The 15,390-nt window shown below is 39.2% G+C and overlaps 1 protein-coding gene across 1 annotated transcript in view; it reads right to left on the bottom strand.

The window, feature by feature from the left end:
- The window catches only part of psap (prosaposin), a 16,793-nt gene extending 1,403 nt beyond the window's left edge, over positions 1-15,390 (bottom strand). The window contains exons 1-11 of the mRNA XM_082154623.1: positions 15,230-15,390; positions 11,117-11,250; positions 10,959-11,033; positions 10,756-10,881; positions 7,775-7,963; positions 6,325-6,471; positions 6,138-6,194; positions 2,508-2,675; positions 2,197-2,289; positions 1,170-1,347; positions 902-1,065 (exon numbers count right to left, since the gene is read on the bottom strand). Coding sequence (XP_082010749.1) covers positions 902-1,065; positions 1,170-1,347; positions 2,197-2,289; positions 2,508-2,675; positions 6,138-6,194; positions 6,325-6,471; positions 7,775-7,963; positions 10,756-10,881; positions 10,959-11,033; positions 11,117-11,250; positions 15,230-15,263 — 1,365 coding nt within the window. The 5' untranslated portion in view covers positions 15,264-15,390. The remainder of the gene's footprint in view (positions 1-901; positions 1,066-1,169; positions 1,348-2,196; positions 2,290-2,507; positions 2,676-6,137; positions 6,195-6,324; positions 6,472-7,774; positions 7,964-10,755; positions 10,882-10,958; positions 11,034-11,116; positions 11,251-15,229) is intronic.

Genomic DNA, 15,390 nt, shown 5'->3' with positions numbered 1-15,390 from the left:
TGAAGAGGAGCAGACTCTTTCGGTTTATAATTGTAGCGTCCGTTGTCTAACTGTCGTTTAGCTTTTTTATAGAAATTAAAAATTAGTTCAGTTGCCGCAGTGGGCAAGTAATGCAGTCAGTGTACGGCCAAAAACCGTGTACACACATCGACTACCACAGCAAGCCTAACACACAGCCTGTATAAATCAGTGTCTGATTCTCAATGCTGTTCAAATCAATTCACTAACAAGTACCAGCTTTTGCAAAGTGAATGATACACACGGCATGTTTAGAGCCCTATGATTTATGTGATGTGGAAAGCACGGACAGAAACCAGTCATGAAACGGCATTCACAGTATGACATGGAATTTGGCAAAACTTGGATCGAAAAAAGTAGGGCTGTACATTATCAAATCACAATATGGAAAAGTGTCTGTGAATATCAAGTCTCACTGTCTATATGTAGACATTCCACATGAACTTGATCTCCAGAGTCACTTCACCAGCATTTCATCATTTGTTTTATAAAACTACCATCAGATACACAAACTTAAAAAGTATGATTTAATTTGAAATTGACAAATTACTATTGTACAGTAGAACATACTTCAAGTAATAGTAATTAATGGAATTATTTTTTTTTTTTATTCATAGGGCCCTATTATAGTAAACATGAATATATTATTAAATTGTTAAAGTTTCATAAATTCAGTTGATTAGACATGCTTTGAATTAAATCATTAAAATGGACAAAATTAATTTGGGTAAAGTAAAACAGATTTCATAGTGCCCTACATGAAGTTAGACAACAGCTCAGTGGTGACACATTTCAACTGAATTGTAATCAATCATTTGTGGTTCTGTTGGAAGTACTGCAAGTGTGAAGTACGGATGTAAGAATAATGACAGGTTTGATGTACCTGATCTCTGACTGCTTCAGGCAGGAAGCTGCAGACCTTCATCACGGCCTCCTCAATCTCTGCCTGAGTGGCGTTCTGCTCCAGGATCCCGTCCACATAACGCACTGCCATCTTACACACGTCACAGAAACCACCCGCCTCAAACTGTTCCTTTTCCATTACAGCTGCAAGACAGGACAAATAAGCAAGAGCAAGGCAATAATGGAAATGTCTTGCATCCAACAGAGAAACAAAATGGAACATTATGCAGAAAACAAACATCACTTACGGACATGGCTGACCCCATTGCAGAGCGCGAGTAAAGAGCAGAGTGTTTTGGGATCCGCCTCCTGCACAAGCAGATCAATGATGGCCTGCCCGTAGGTCTCAATAAGGTCCTTGCACTGAGCCGTGAGTGAGGATGGCAAAATATTGCAGACTTTCTCCACAGCCTGCACAATCTCTGCCTAAAAATTCACAACAAATGTCAGCTTCAACAGGGGAATCCCGTCTACTTGCATCACAGATTTAAAGCAAATGTTTTGGGTAGACTTTCAATGAGGGACAAGTCCAGGGGACTGCATCATGAATTTGTTTTTCGCCATTAGTTTGTGGCAACCCTTGGTTGAAAGTACCATGGAGTCTTATACCAGTGTTCGACGCCATAGTGCTAACCTGTTTGGAGGCAGGTTTTGTTCTGGGTAAGAGGTCAAACCAAAATTGGACCAATCAGCTGTCAGCAAAGTGAACATCTGCTGCACTAAGTCACTGCTACTGATCTCACACTTTCATGTACACACGCCATAGTTAACCATGAGCTCAGGATCAATACCAGAGTTGACAAAGTTGATAACCAAATCAACCCAATCAGGCTTTGTCACAGATGCTGGTCGTCAACTTGAAACCAATCCTGTAACGGCGCTTCATTGTAAAGGCCCCAGGTGTCACAAAAAAATATCTTCCAATTGTTTTGAAGATAAACGAAAGCAAATTAAAACAAGATTTAGTTTTTTTAAAGATTGTTAGTCTCCAACTGTGATGGACTTTTTTTTGCAGCGGCTTGTTGGCCAATGCTGCAAAAACCAGCATGCATGCCATTACACTTTAATAAATGTGCTTTCTCTTCAATGAATGAAGACCTTTTTACATCAGTCCCACCTGCTGATAAGGTTGCCTCGCTGGCTTTATCAACCCTCGACATCTCGCTTGCCTAATTTATTTCCATGTACTCTACTGGTACTCTCCGTTATTTGTTGTAGCATCGAAATGAGGTTTTTAAACTCGTAAAATTAAGATTGTCAATGTTGGCTTCATACCTCAGATGTGTGATCCTCAATCATGCTCTCAAGTTCCTTCATCACAAACTCACAGATGGCACACTGAGGAGAGTCACGCACTCGCACCAGATTCTAAAAACAAATGCATGTGCATCAAGAAAACAGCCTACATTTTTACACAGCTTCCCTACTCGAGTTTTATTTGAATATTTAGAGCTCACATTTATTGCCAACAACTTGTAGTCAGTTCATTTACATTATCAAAATTGAAGAAAAAAAAACCCACAACATTGATCCTAACGTATGGATGGTTCCTACTTTCTTAAGAATGCAGAAGCTATATTTTGTACCTTAGCAGGCTTGGATAGGACAGGTGTTTCCAGTTTGGTTGCAGGAAACATCTTGACTGCAGGGATGGATTTGGCAGGGATGGATTTGGCAGGCATCAGCATCTCCATGGGCACAGAAGACTTCTTGATGGGGCAGAAGCCAGCTCGAGCACAGATATCCTTGGGTTGCTGGAGAAATGGTAGGAGGCACAGACACTCACTGAGTAACATGACGTGTCAACATGAGCAGAGTCTCAGGCATGCACTGACTGTTGCTAATACAACATCTAGGATCATCATGCAGCATCCCTCTGACTAACAGATTACCCATGATCCTGCTCCACCTCATGCCCACAGTATCCCACATCACCCTGCCAGTCTGAGGACTACCACATGTGCAAGTGTGATCTGATGAACCAACTTGTTCATCTAACTCATGTGGTTAAGTGAATAACGGTTAATCAGTTCTCAAATGATTGAGTTAACAATTCTTTTAGTAATTGGACACAAAGGCAACTTACTTTAAGGGCCTTTCCCAACACCCACACTCATGGTCTTAGTCACTTGAGATGACATGCACACACCGGTGAGCGCACAAGACTGTCCCATGTCGGATAAAACTCAAAACTCTGTGCCCTTAACGCACATTAATGCCATACTATATCTAATACCCATCATTCATCATGTTTAAAAACTCACATGACCCGATATCGTGAGATTGAGGAAAACTTTGCAGTTAATTTAAATTAATTAGACATTACATTTAATTTGGTAGTAAAACTAAAGTTTTGCACATTTTATTGGTGCAGAGAGATGAGAGGCATTTAAAATGTTTGCAATTGATTTGGTCAATTAAAAGCACCACAATTAATAAACTGTCGCCCGTTACCTATTGATGACGGTTCAGATATTTACAGTATTGAAAATCAAAATGTGTAAATACAGCTCCGTAAAAACGTCATCACTATAAGTGTGTCCCATCAGATAAGAGTTCCGCACACCCACTTGAACACTGGTTAAATACCAGAAACACATCATGCAAATAGAGGAGTGTAAAAACTGTAAGTGTGGGTATTGGGACAGGCCCCAAGTCCAGATTCGTTCAGACCGATTCGGTCACTGAGGGAGTCAATGCAAGACCAATTCAAACACATAAATTGCCCGTGTCCAAATGTGCAGACTGTGACGTGTCCATCCTTTTTTTTTATAAATACACGCCAGGCCAGCTTCTGTCGCTATTTTCATGGCGATAAATTTATGGTAAAACTATCAGGTGTTTACAATTTATTTTTACTAAACTCTCAAACCATATGATTAACTTTGTTAAAAACGCCTTCAAGAGTTAACTGAATACATTTTGTTCCCTAAATAGTATGCGAAATAAGTGTATCCCAAAGCATAGCATGTTGAAAAGAGTATGGCAAAAGTCCCCAGATGGTCTATTATTTCTGTTTTTTCGAAGTGTGGATCCGTGCACACTAATATTGCCCACAACCCATTGTGCTTTGGAGGAGGATTAAGTTCAGAACTACATACACGAATAAAGTGTTAAACTGCAAACATGGCGGATGTGCACGACCAATGGTTAAGTGGAGAGGTTTAGATAAAGGGGTTTGAGTGACTAATAAACATTTAACCTGAATTATTTTTCATCTGATTTCATTTGCAACATGAACTTTTATAAAAGATCCATTTGGCCATTAACTTAATGCATCATTATTCAAGAATATGAGAATTCTCCACATAAAAGACCCACGACTGGCAGATCAATGTGCTACTTCTCTCCAATACAGCAGGAAAATATAGATTAAATGAAAAGTAGAGGATGATTGACATGCCAGTTTACATGTTAGTGGAATTGTGTAGTCTTATTTTTGATTGCCACTGAATGACATTCAGGAAACGAGATTTTAGTGTCACTTCCATCCTTCTGGTGAAGAATGAGGAGCAAAAATTGCATGGAAATTAATGATCTTTTGTTAAATAGAACCAGTTACTGAATAATAACCAGTACATGGTTCCCAACCCTGCTCACAGATAGTGCATTATGTGTGACAAATGTTATGATAAATTGAAGATCACTCTGGTACTACATCTACAATCAAACAAACATGAAACCCTCAAGGTTAGGTCTATTTTAAGAACGTGTGAGTGGCTATTCTACACAACAGCACAGATTAGCAATGGTGGCTTGGATTAGAAAACAGCACAGGTGATTAGCCACAGGACAGATTGAAAGACAAGCTAGATGAGACTAGCAGCTCAGAGAAACCTACCTGCTCCTGAAGACCAGAGCAAACAAAACCACAAGAAAAAAAGAAAAAATGAAGGTGGGAGTAAAGAATGGGGAGAAAAAAAAAAGACAAGTGATTAGAGATGTGGATTAAGCTGGCAGACAGGCAGAGAGTCTTAACAGGAAAAGGGAACACAAGCAGCTTTGTTCATTTCCAACAAGCTCTACAAATTAAAGGGGTCATATTTTAATAGTGTTTTCCTCCTGCGGTCCACTTATAAAAGCTAGTCATTTATGCAGCGGTCAGAATTCATTTTCACGACCATTTTCCACCCTCTCTTTGACCCTTTAAACAGGATGCTTTTTGCTGCTTGTGCCTTTAATAGAAACACCCTCTTTGCATTATAGACTAAACAATCCCAACAGTTTTTATCCCCCTCTTTCAGTATCAGCCTAGTTGCAAATTCTGCATTATACCGTGACAATATAATAATAGGCATCAATGTGAAATGACTTGGGATCCCGTTCGAGACAAACTTCAGCTGCTCCTTTGTAACACTAGGATCCTTCAAAGACCGCAGGTGCTCCACACAGACTCATTTCACTTTTTATTCCTAAACCTCAGAACTAAAATGATTGGAGTATTTACTCTACTCTTCCTGCTTAGGAAGTATAAACAAGGCCGGACAAAGTTTCTGAATGTTGAAAGCACTTTGCTGAAATGGGTAATACTTTACAACAAGGTTCCGTTAATGTTGTTTAATGCATTTACTAACATTAAATAACAATGAGCAATACATTTGTTACTGTACATTTGTTAACCTTTGTGACCGTTAATGAAAATAACTCTTCATTGATCATGTTAGCTTAGGTCCATTAAATATTAGCAGATACAACTTTTGATTTAAATCATGTGTTGGTAAATGAGGAAATTAACTATGATTATCAATGCTTTAGACGTATTATTCATTGTTAGTTCATGTTAACCCTTAAAGACCTAGAACATTTTTGGGGCACCTGACTCACCTGTACTTTTCTTTGTTTTTCTAACCCATTATAGCAGTCAGTGCCATATATCATTTTAAACAGGAGAACTTGAAGTTTCAACCTAGTTAATTTAAATTCCCAAATTTGCATTTAATATGCACCTGCAAGAGAGCTGCAAAAGTGTTTGATTTTTAAACTAATCCAACTTCCAATAAATGCGCTTTCGCTGGGGAGAAAGTAGAGTTCTGGAAATTATAGAGCACACTATGATAAGTATATTAAAATTTGATTCCTCATATGACCCCTTTATAACTCACTGTGGTGTGCCACAAGAGTGGAACTCAAATTCCATTTTGGGAGTGAAGAATGGAAGAATGAAACTACTGAAATGCCTACACAAATGAGAAGACATTTTATGCAAAATGACTTACCATAGACATGAGCTGTTGAAAGACCAGTGGGCCGTACTGGCTGATGTACTCTTTGCACTGTTAAAAAAACAAACAAAAAAACAAAGATAAGATAGCAAGATATGTACCAGACATGCAATGCACACCAAAGCATGGCAGCTTTACGTTGAGCACACAAACTCCGTAAACTCAATGCTCATGTTCTCACCATGTCAGACATGCCAGGTCCCAGAAGCTCACACTGGCTCTCCACTTGTGCGATCAGAGCGCTGATAAATGAGGCGTTGGCTTTGGCCTCCTCCTGAGTGTCAGTGAGGAACGTAACACAGTCCTTGCACACTACATCTCCACTCATCTGCACACAGAAGAGAAAACCAGCCAGTTAGGGAACATACAGGATGACACATTCATGGCAACTAGGGATGTCAATTTTCACAAATTCCCATGATCGATCGTCGTTTAAATTAACGATCAATTAATCGTTAGCCTTAATACTGCAATATGCATCTGCTCCAGTGGATATAGCCACAGCATGACAGGGTCTGCAAATCCTGCTCAAAACGCTATGTTCCTCACCAAATGAATGAGAATGGTTTTTTTAATCTAAATAAAGGGCTAGTAGGATTGTAAAATGTTTTGATGTGATTGATCATTTAATTAAATTATTTAATTATCAAATATAATGACTACTACTAATACAACGTGTCACCAACGCCGCCTCAGATGCGTTCTTAGAATGTGTGAGTGTTGTGGACGTGCTCTCCCTGGAACAACGCACTGAAGACGGCAACTAAACCCAATGCATTCATTCACAACGATTTAATACAATAGTGTTCTCATGTTAAGTAATATATTAGTCCCTAATTATTCATTGTTATTATTAGTCATGCATTACTGTTTGAGCTGCGCGCGCTGAATGAATAGGCAGTTAAACTGGAGCTCTTTGCTAGCGCGTTATTTAACTCAAAGAAACGCATCCTATATGAGATTTATCAGATATATTCAAAATAAACATTACAAATTATTTCTGCACAAAATGACGTGAATGCACAAGTGAACTTGAACTAAGTTACGTGCCATTCATTCAGAATGACTCATGTTGTGGACGCGCTCTTCCTGGAGCGACACGGCAACTAAACTCAAATAATTCACAATGTTTTATTACAATATTGTTCTCTTTATAATGTTATGTAATATAACAGTCCCAATAGTCATAATTAGTCGTGCATTGCCGTTTGAGCTGCGCGCGCTGAAGCGGATCACGCTTTACTACAGCGTTAATTCAAGGGGTACAAATGCATCCAATATAAGATAAATCAGATAAAGATAGGCATACACAAAATAAACACTATTACAACTTACATTTGCAAAAAACAAAAGGCTGCGAATGAACACGCAAACTTAGTCATGATTAAGGTGTAAAATGGTCCCAAACAAAACGCGCTCGCTTTGTTTCGCGGTTGAGCAGCACGCACACGCATGAACTTGCTTAATCGATGATCGATAAGTTGTATCGATTAAATGTATTAGACAATTAATCGATCGTCGATTAATCGTTTACATCCCTAATGGCAACACTACATAATATTCATCAAGTTCAACATTTAGAATCCCCATGGCTTTTTATCCCCATTAAAACAGGCGTGTGACAGCTTCACCTGTTTTGAGCTCTCCTTGACTTTCTCTTGGGGGTAGAGCAGCTGGGGGATGTTGAGCAGGAAGGGGTTCAGTTCATGCTGGTTCAGTTCCACTTGGGGGATCTCGTTGGACATGAGCTGAGCTTTAGCCAGACCTGCCTGCTGGGACACACACAGGCCCATAGCAGCACACACCACACCGGGGTCATCCTGCAAGATGAAGGACAACAGAAGCATTGTCAAACATGATACACACAAAGAGGATCTGCAGCTGAATACACTGACCCCCTTCAGTTCTTTAAAGAGGATTGTGACTGATGAGGCTCAACAGGAAGGAAGAGACCATAACACAAAGGCTGCTTTGGTCTAGCGCTGATAAGATGGTTATCTATTTAAAGTCTAGTCACACTAAAGCTTTTAGTTAGTTTTGGAGTCAAGAAAATGTGTGAGTTTAGCTTCAATTTTCCCCAGTTCTTTTACTGCAGTTGAGAATAAAACGATTTCCATTGTTAGACCAACTTCTCTATTTGGTTTTGTAAAAGCCACAATCAACGTTCTGATGAAGTGGTGCACTCTATAGACCTTATGCGCCAGAGAAACAAGGGTGCAGCCATCTTAAGAATACTGTCTTTGAACTTCCGTTTTTGCGGTCGCTCTGTATATTTCTATGGCATTGCTGTCCAGGAGAAATTAGCTTTTGAAGTGGATTTAATTAATGCAAAGTTAACGAAAATTATCATGAGGATTGTAATGTTTAAAGCAGATTTTTAATGTCTTAATGTCAGTAGACAGGGAAGATTTTAAAACAAGCCGTTCATTTATAAATACGCAAGATCGCTGTGAAAATACAGACCTGAAGGCAAGAGACAACGAGCACAGCGCTGAAAAGTGGAGGGGCTACATAAGGTCTTATAGGGTCTGATGTAATAGTCAAATGAGATATTAGCATATCAGCTAATATTAGGCATTTAATTATCAGCATGTGCGAGACTATTCGAATAGTCACTTAACGATACTGGTGCTCGTCGACTTGGAAATACTAGTAGTTACATTTTTTGCACATTTAATGTTTTGCTTTGTAAGAAACGTAGCTTTTCTAAAAATAGTCGTGTTAGTGTTACATATTACAATTATATCGTTTTGAAGAGTGCATATCTGGAGTGGAAAACAAAATGTCATTCACCTCAGATTTTGCATGTGATAGAAGCGAAGCATGTGTAAGAAAAATATGCATATTTAAAACTTTATAAAGTAAAATAACTAGCTTCCGGCCAAACAAACATACGGATTCCACTTGAGTGTAAAGCACAACTTATGCGAGTAATGCAACGTACTGCTGATATTTACGCTACTTCTGACGTCACAAGTTGTGGAAGTTGCGCAAGTAGACTGCGTATGGCCGTTTGGCCGGAAGCTAGAATTTTACTCATGTTATGTTATTCAATATTAAATATGAATATTTTTCTCACACAAACGCATCACTTTGCTTCAGAAAGCCTTTATTATCCCCCCGGAGCAGTGTGGAGCACTTTTATGATGGATAGAGGCACTTTTATGGACTTCAAAACAGAAAGTTATAAAGCTTGGAAGAGCCAGGACATTAATATAACTTTGGATTGAATTCGTCTGAAAGAAGAATGTCATATACACCAAGGATGGATTGAGGGAGAGTAACTCATGGCCTAATTTTCATTTTTGGGTGAATTATCCCTTTAAATGTAATATACAATGATCGTTATGCAAAGCAATAGTTGAATAATATATATATACTTTGTTACTACATTAATGTTGAGATTAAATGTAAAATTAGAATTTTTTTTTTACTATAATGTTATAGTTATAATAGTATTTTATTTTTTAATAATAATTAGAGATCAAATATTCTACTATTCGTCCACACCCCTAGTCAATGCACGCGTATGTTGTTGCAGTCTCCGGGATTTTGTTCTGTCTCTTTAGTCTCGCCTTCTACCGTGAACCAATGTCCCAGGGAAGTGTTGTCACCTTGTGGAACAACTGATTAATGCAAAACAAATTCAATGCACATGTGTGACCTGCGTGTTCAAAGTACGCAGGGTTACAAAAATCGGGCAGAACGAAGAATATTCTGGTGAAGAAATTTGAGCCACGCGGAGACTTGTTTACCCGTAAAAACCGAAGTAAAATTTGGGCTTGATTTTAAGCAAATAGGTTTGTAAAAGCATGATCATTGACTACGTTTACATGCAGCCAATAACCCGTTCAAAACCGGGATATTAGCAATAACCCGGTCGCGCACGGCCATGTAAACACCGGCAAAAACCCGGGCTCATATCCCGGTTTTTAAAAACCCGGATATTATCCCTGGGGTACCCCTTTTCTAACCCGAATATTTGGTCATGTAAACGCGTATCGGCATATCACCATCAAAAGGAACATTGATTTGTGTTCTGCGCATGTTCTATTCACAAGGAATCTTGGTCTTTTGAGTAGAGACGGCGCATACAAAAACCCGCGTGCAGTATACCGGAAGTAAACAAGTAGAGGTAAACATGGCGAGACGCAGCACAGCACCACACTTTTGAAGCGAGGAGGAAAGCGCAAACAAAGGCGATCGCTATCTGCCCTGAACTATTCATTATCCGCGTGCTGCTGCTGTTGCCTTTGGATACAGGAAGAATCGGAAATGACGCACATTGCGTCTTAACGTTGTCCGTACGTCCAGACGCTAACCGTGCGTCGCCGTTTACATCGGGATATTGCCAATTGATTACAAATTCCATGTATACAGGAGTAACTCTCTACTCACGCATGTAAACGGGTTATTCTGAATGTTTCAGAAACCCAAATAGTGACCTTAACCCTACCATAACCTGAATTTTAACAGCTTGTAAACGTAGTCAGTGTTTCTGCTCATAAAGAGGCAGCTTGTGTTTGAAAGAGTACTGTTACTAAACACTCACCATGTACAAATCACAAATCAACTAAAAGGGAAATTGTTAAAAGGGAAGCATTCAGCTCACCAGCTCTCCTTGGATGATGCCCATGAGAATGGGGAAGTAGTTGTCAACAATCTCCTTGCACTGGCCAGACAGGCCCTCATCAGGGATCAGCTGACAGGCCTTCTCCATGTATCCGAGGAGTTCGCTCTAGATTCAACATAAGAATTTAGACTTTGACCTCCATTAAAAGCACTCAAAACACCAGTGTTATCATGTTTGCATACCTCTGTGGCATTATCCTTCAAAAGCTGCTCCACCACCATCAACACCTCTTTGCACAGATCACATGGCACAGTTTTCTGCAAGAAAGGTTTTATACACTTAGTGCTCAGGAATTATGCACTGGCATACTAAAGAGCTTCTGAGAATCAGGTCAACGCACCATCTGAGGCTTGTTCCACACATTCTGTTGGCAGTGTTGGACGGCATCACAAAGAGAAGCAGTCTTGACATTCTGGCACCAGTAGGGGGGACCGCGGGCACACTGCTCCGTACCCAACAGGGGACTCGCCACAGCTAACAAGAAAACATTAGATGTGTTACGAACAGCTGCAATGGACACAAATGTGAGATGACCCATGCAACATCAAATAGCACTTCTATCTGTACCATATTTTTCTTATCGGATCAGCCTTCCAAAAATTATGACACTTAATTTTAATTTTAAAAAGAAAAGAAGAAGAAGTTTAGAACATGTTTTGTATTCTAGTAGTATTGTTGTCGTTGAATAAGGAAGCTGTCTCTTTAACAATTTTCCGCTTTAACTTTGTATACAGGTAGAATTGCATCCAGGTGATCTATAACAGGTTATTCAAACTTTAGGCTTTCACAATCAGAATTTCTGAGCTGAACTGCTATTGAGACTAGTTTAAGATGTTAGAGCAAAGCAACTTTACAGAACTGAAACTGGATTTGAAACAAAAACGGGGGTGGGGAGTGTGGGACACAATTTCTTCTTTTTTTTTTTTATTACAGTTTTGACAGCATGTGCCTGGAAAGTCCCCAGAACTTAAGCCAGTTAATACTGATTCCACCAAGTACAACGCCTAATTATAGTTCCTTTAAAACTTTCCATGACACGAACAGTCAAATCAGGAATAAACAGGCTCATGTGAAGCCAGTGAAAGCAGATTTCTTTCCGCTTCGAGCTGATCATAAGAAACTGAACTCTAGTTGCACAATCAGAATGGCAGCTTTGGATCTGAATTATTCCTCCTACTCCTGAAATCAACATTAAAAAACAAAGCAAAAAAAAAAAACTGCAGACTCCAGTCCGAAATTCATAGGCGAGATAATCTGACATATGACACATGCACTGACAAAAACTAGGAGCGTGAGCAGTCTTATGATCCAGTCTCTGTTTCTGCCAGCTCAGCATCACCCTCTATAGCTGACTGTACAAAAGACAAGTTCACAAAACCCAGATGTGAAACAGCAAGTGCACTTCTAACAAATGACTTAACACTTGTATTTTACTGTAATGACTTATGACACCACTAGAAAGTATTTTTGTGTGCACGAGTGTGTGTGAGTGTATGCACAAACTGTAGGGTTGAAGTCACTGGGCTATAATATTCATTGATCTAGCATAATATGACTTTGTTGTGTATGATTTGGCAATGGGGACAGCCTATGCACTCGTCAAAATCAGGCCGACTCCCCGAATTTTTTAAACCAGTTTAAAAATGATCAGGAGCTTGAAAGGTACTCAGCACACAATACGAGTCGCGACCATACAAGCATACTGTGTACTCCCAGCTTAAACTTGGAAACATTCCCAAAGGACTAAACTCTTTTTAAACAAAGAAACCAAAAGCAAAAGGCACCAAGTATACCATTACCAATGAAAAGCAAGGGGTGGACATTTTGGTCCACAGATTGGCGCTGCACATCTAGCAGATTTAACTGTCTATGTAAGTGCATCCAGGCATCACTAAATGCCCATGCCAACCAATTAGACCTTTGGGTACTTACCAAAATGCCGCTATAGCCAATCAGAAAAAAGTAATATTTTTTTAAAGTCACAGCAATCATCGTTTTAATGATCAATTGCAGCTGTCATTTTCAAGTAGTCATGCACATCCCTATGAAAAACACTACGGTTTGTTAAACCACCAGACTTTCACTTCTGCTCTGCAATTCATATTAGTGGTCAAAATCAAATCAGAAAAATATCTTAATATGCGAGAAGGTGCAGAAGTACAGATTATGGGAAAGTGCCATGCAATAAACTATGTCCTAAGAACTGGCTGTAAAACTGGGTATCATTCAAGTTATGAAAGTGTTTTGCCCTGCACACCATAAAGTACTTAAATTTTACCAGCACTTATGATAGGCCTAAATCCAGAAAACAGGCTTTAATCACCGATCACTACTAGACAAAACAGTCGACTCATTGTGGGAATGTGTAGTTGACATAGCATGTCAAGTAATGACAAGAAACTACTCTAAACAACATTTTTCAAATTCTGTTATAAATGTGTACATGCAGTTTGAGCTCATATTAAAGGGTTAGTTAAAAAAAAAAGAAGATTCTGTCAGTAATTACTTCACGTAGTGTAACAGTGCAGCACTTCTGGGTTGTGTGTCAGAATGTAGGCTCACTATTGGCCAGCATCACACACACATGACCAGCGTTGGCCAATAGTGAGCCTACGTTCTGACTTACAACCCAGATGCGCTGCACTGTTACACTACGTGAACTCACTCAGAGGCCCACAAAGAAGAAAATTAATAGTTGAATAAAGTCGTTATTTTTGGGGGGGTTTTGGGCACAAAAAGTATTCTCGTCGCTTAATAAACTTAAGGTTGAGCCACTGCAATCACTTGGACTAATTTAACAATGTCTTTGCTTACTTTTCTGGGATGGCAGATATCAATTACCAAGCAGCCTATGGAGGACTGAGACAGCTCGCAGATTTCATCAAAAATATCTTAATTTGTGTTCTGAAGAGGAACGAAAGTCTTACGGGGTTGGAACAACATGAGGGTGCGTAATTACTGTCAGGATTTTCATTTTTGGGTGAACTAACCCTTTAATGGAGACCGAGTACATGGAATACGTTTTTAAATTTCACTGGAGTGAACTTCATAAAGCAAAGTTGTAAACAAAAACAGTTGATGTTACATTAAAAAAATAATCTTAATGTGATAAACTACCTGAAATGCAAAAGTGATCCTAGTGATAAGTCAAGAGCAAACATGATCACATACTCGAGATGCCAAAGCCAAATCATTTCACTAAACTTTTATAAATAGTCATGCCCCGGGTCTATTTGGCCAATCGCGTCCAGCTTCCTCTTGTGCAATTACTGAGAAAACTGCGTGTCATTGAGAAGTGGAACATTCTGTGGTTGAGAGAAATGTGTGGTTTTATTAATAAATCATTTTTCACAAGCTAGAAGCTCTGACTTGACCAAACATTTATGAAAGACTATGCTTTCAGACGTCTCTGCAAAAAGATTTAAAAGAAAAAGTTAAATAGTGACTGCAAGCAGAAATCCTAAAGAGGAATCCTAAAGAGGAACACAGAAGAGGATGTGGCAACCACTGGTGGACAGAGATCTTATCCCTGGGACTGAGAACAGACAAGCAACAACACTTGCTTGGATACAAATGATAACGCATATCAAAATTTGTCATTGATTTGTCAGATCTAAGAAGAAAACTTGGAGTTAAAACACAGTCTGAGTACATCAGCATAAAGGCAACGCTGATAATCAGGTTGCATTTACTGTGTCAACAACATCCAGACACGGACATCTATCAGGGCTCAAAAGAAAGAGATAAATGTGATGAAATCATTTAAATCGATCAAGCACGAGACGAACGATATAAGAAGTGATGAGTCATAATGCGGACATGATTCACATTAAGTACAAGAAACGAAATTAAAATGTAATGCATTCATGACTATAATAAACCAACCCATTTACATCAGTTTCAGACAAAACAATCGGCAGATAAAGATTAAAACTCACTAGTCAGAGTTTAGACAGGTTAAAAATATCTGACTGCGCAAAAACACACATGCGTATAAAAAAAAAACCCAAATACCAGATAAGTCAACGCAAATAAATCATTTCGAATATTTTTTTAAACACCGGAAAGTCATGAGACTTAACGTTGCGTGGGCTGGGCTCTAGCAGTCTGTTGTTCACCTAACGTTAACGTTAAGTTAGCCAGTTAGCACAGCACGTCAACACACGAAAGATTTGCAAAAAACAAAACGGGAACACAATATTAATATTGCTATTATTAGATAAGATTCTTTATTCTGGCTTTCTTGAACAGAAGAACAAGTTAGGACGTGTATTCAAAGATAACATTTCCATTTAAGCGGGCTTGACTTTCGGTAACCTAACGTTAGCAGCTAACTTACATGACATGTTTACCAAACACTCCCTCCGCCATTAACTGCAGCTATGACACACTTCTTACAAGGAAATAACACACACAATAATGTGGAGCTCAGTAAAACCAAAACATATATTACCCGTGGAGATAAAGAGAAGCGTGAGAAGCATCATGTCTTCGGGAACGCTTCTATCGAGCAGCAGTATCGTGTTATGTGTCTGGTCTGGGTCTGCTGATGGTGTTTGTGCTGCAGTGAATCGATGGGTCGTGTGATGATGAGGAGGCTTTATGCTGATCTCA

Source organism: Leuciscus leuciscus, assembly GCF_965113295.1.
Source record: "Leuciscus leuciscus genome assembly, chromosome: 22".
NCBI classification, from domain to species: domain Eukaryota; kingdom Metazoa; phylum Chordata; class Actinopteri; order Cypriniformes; family Leuciscidae; genus Leuciscus; species Leuciscus leuciscus.
The sequence above is the reverse complement of the archived record's forward strand: the minus strand, read 5'-3'. Positions and strand labels throughout refer to the sequence as shown.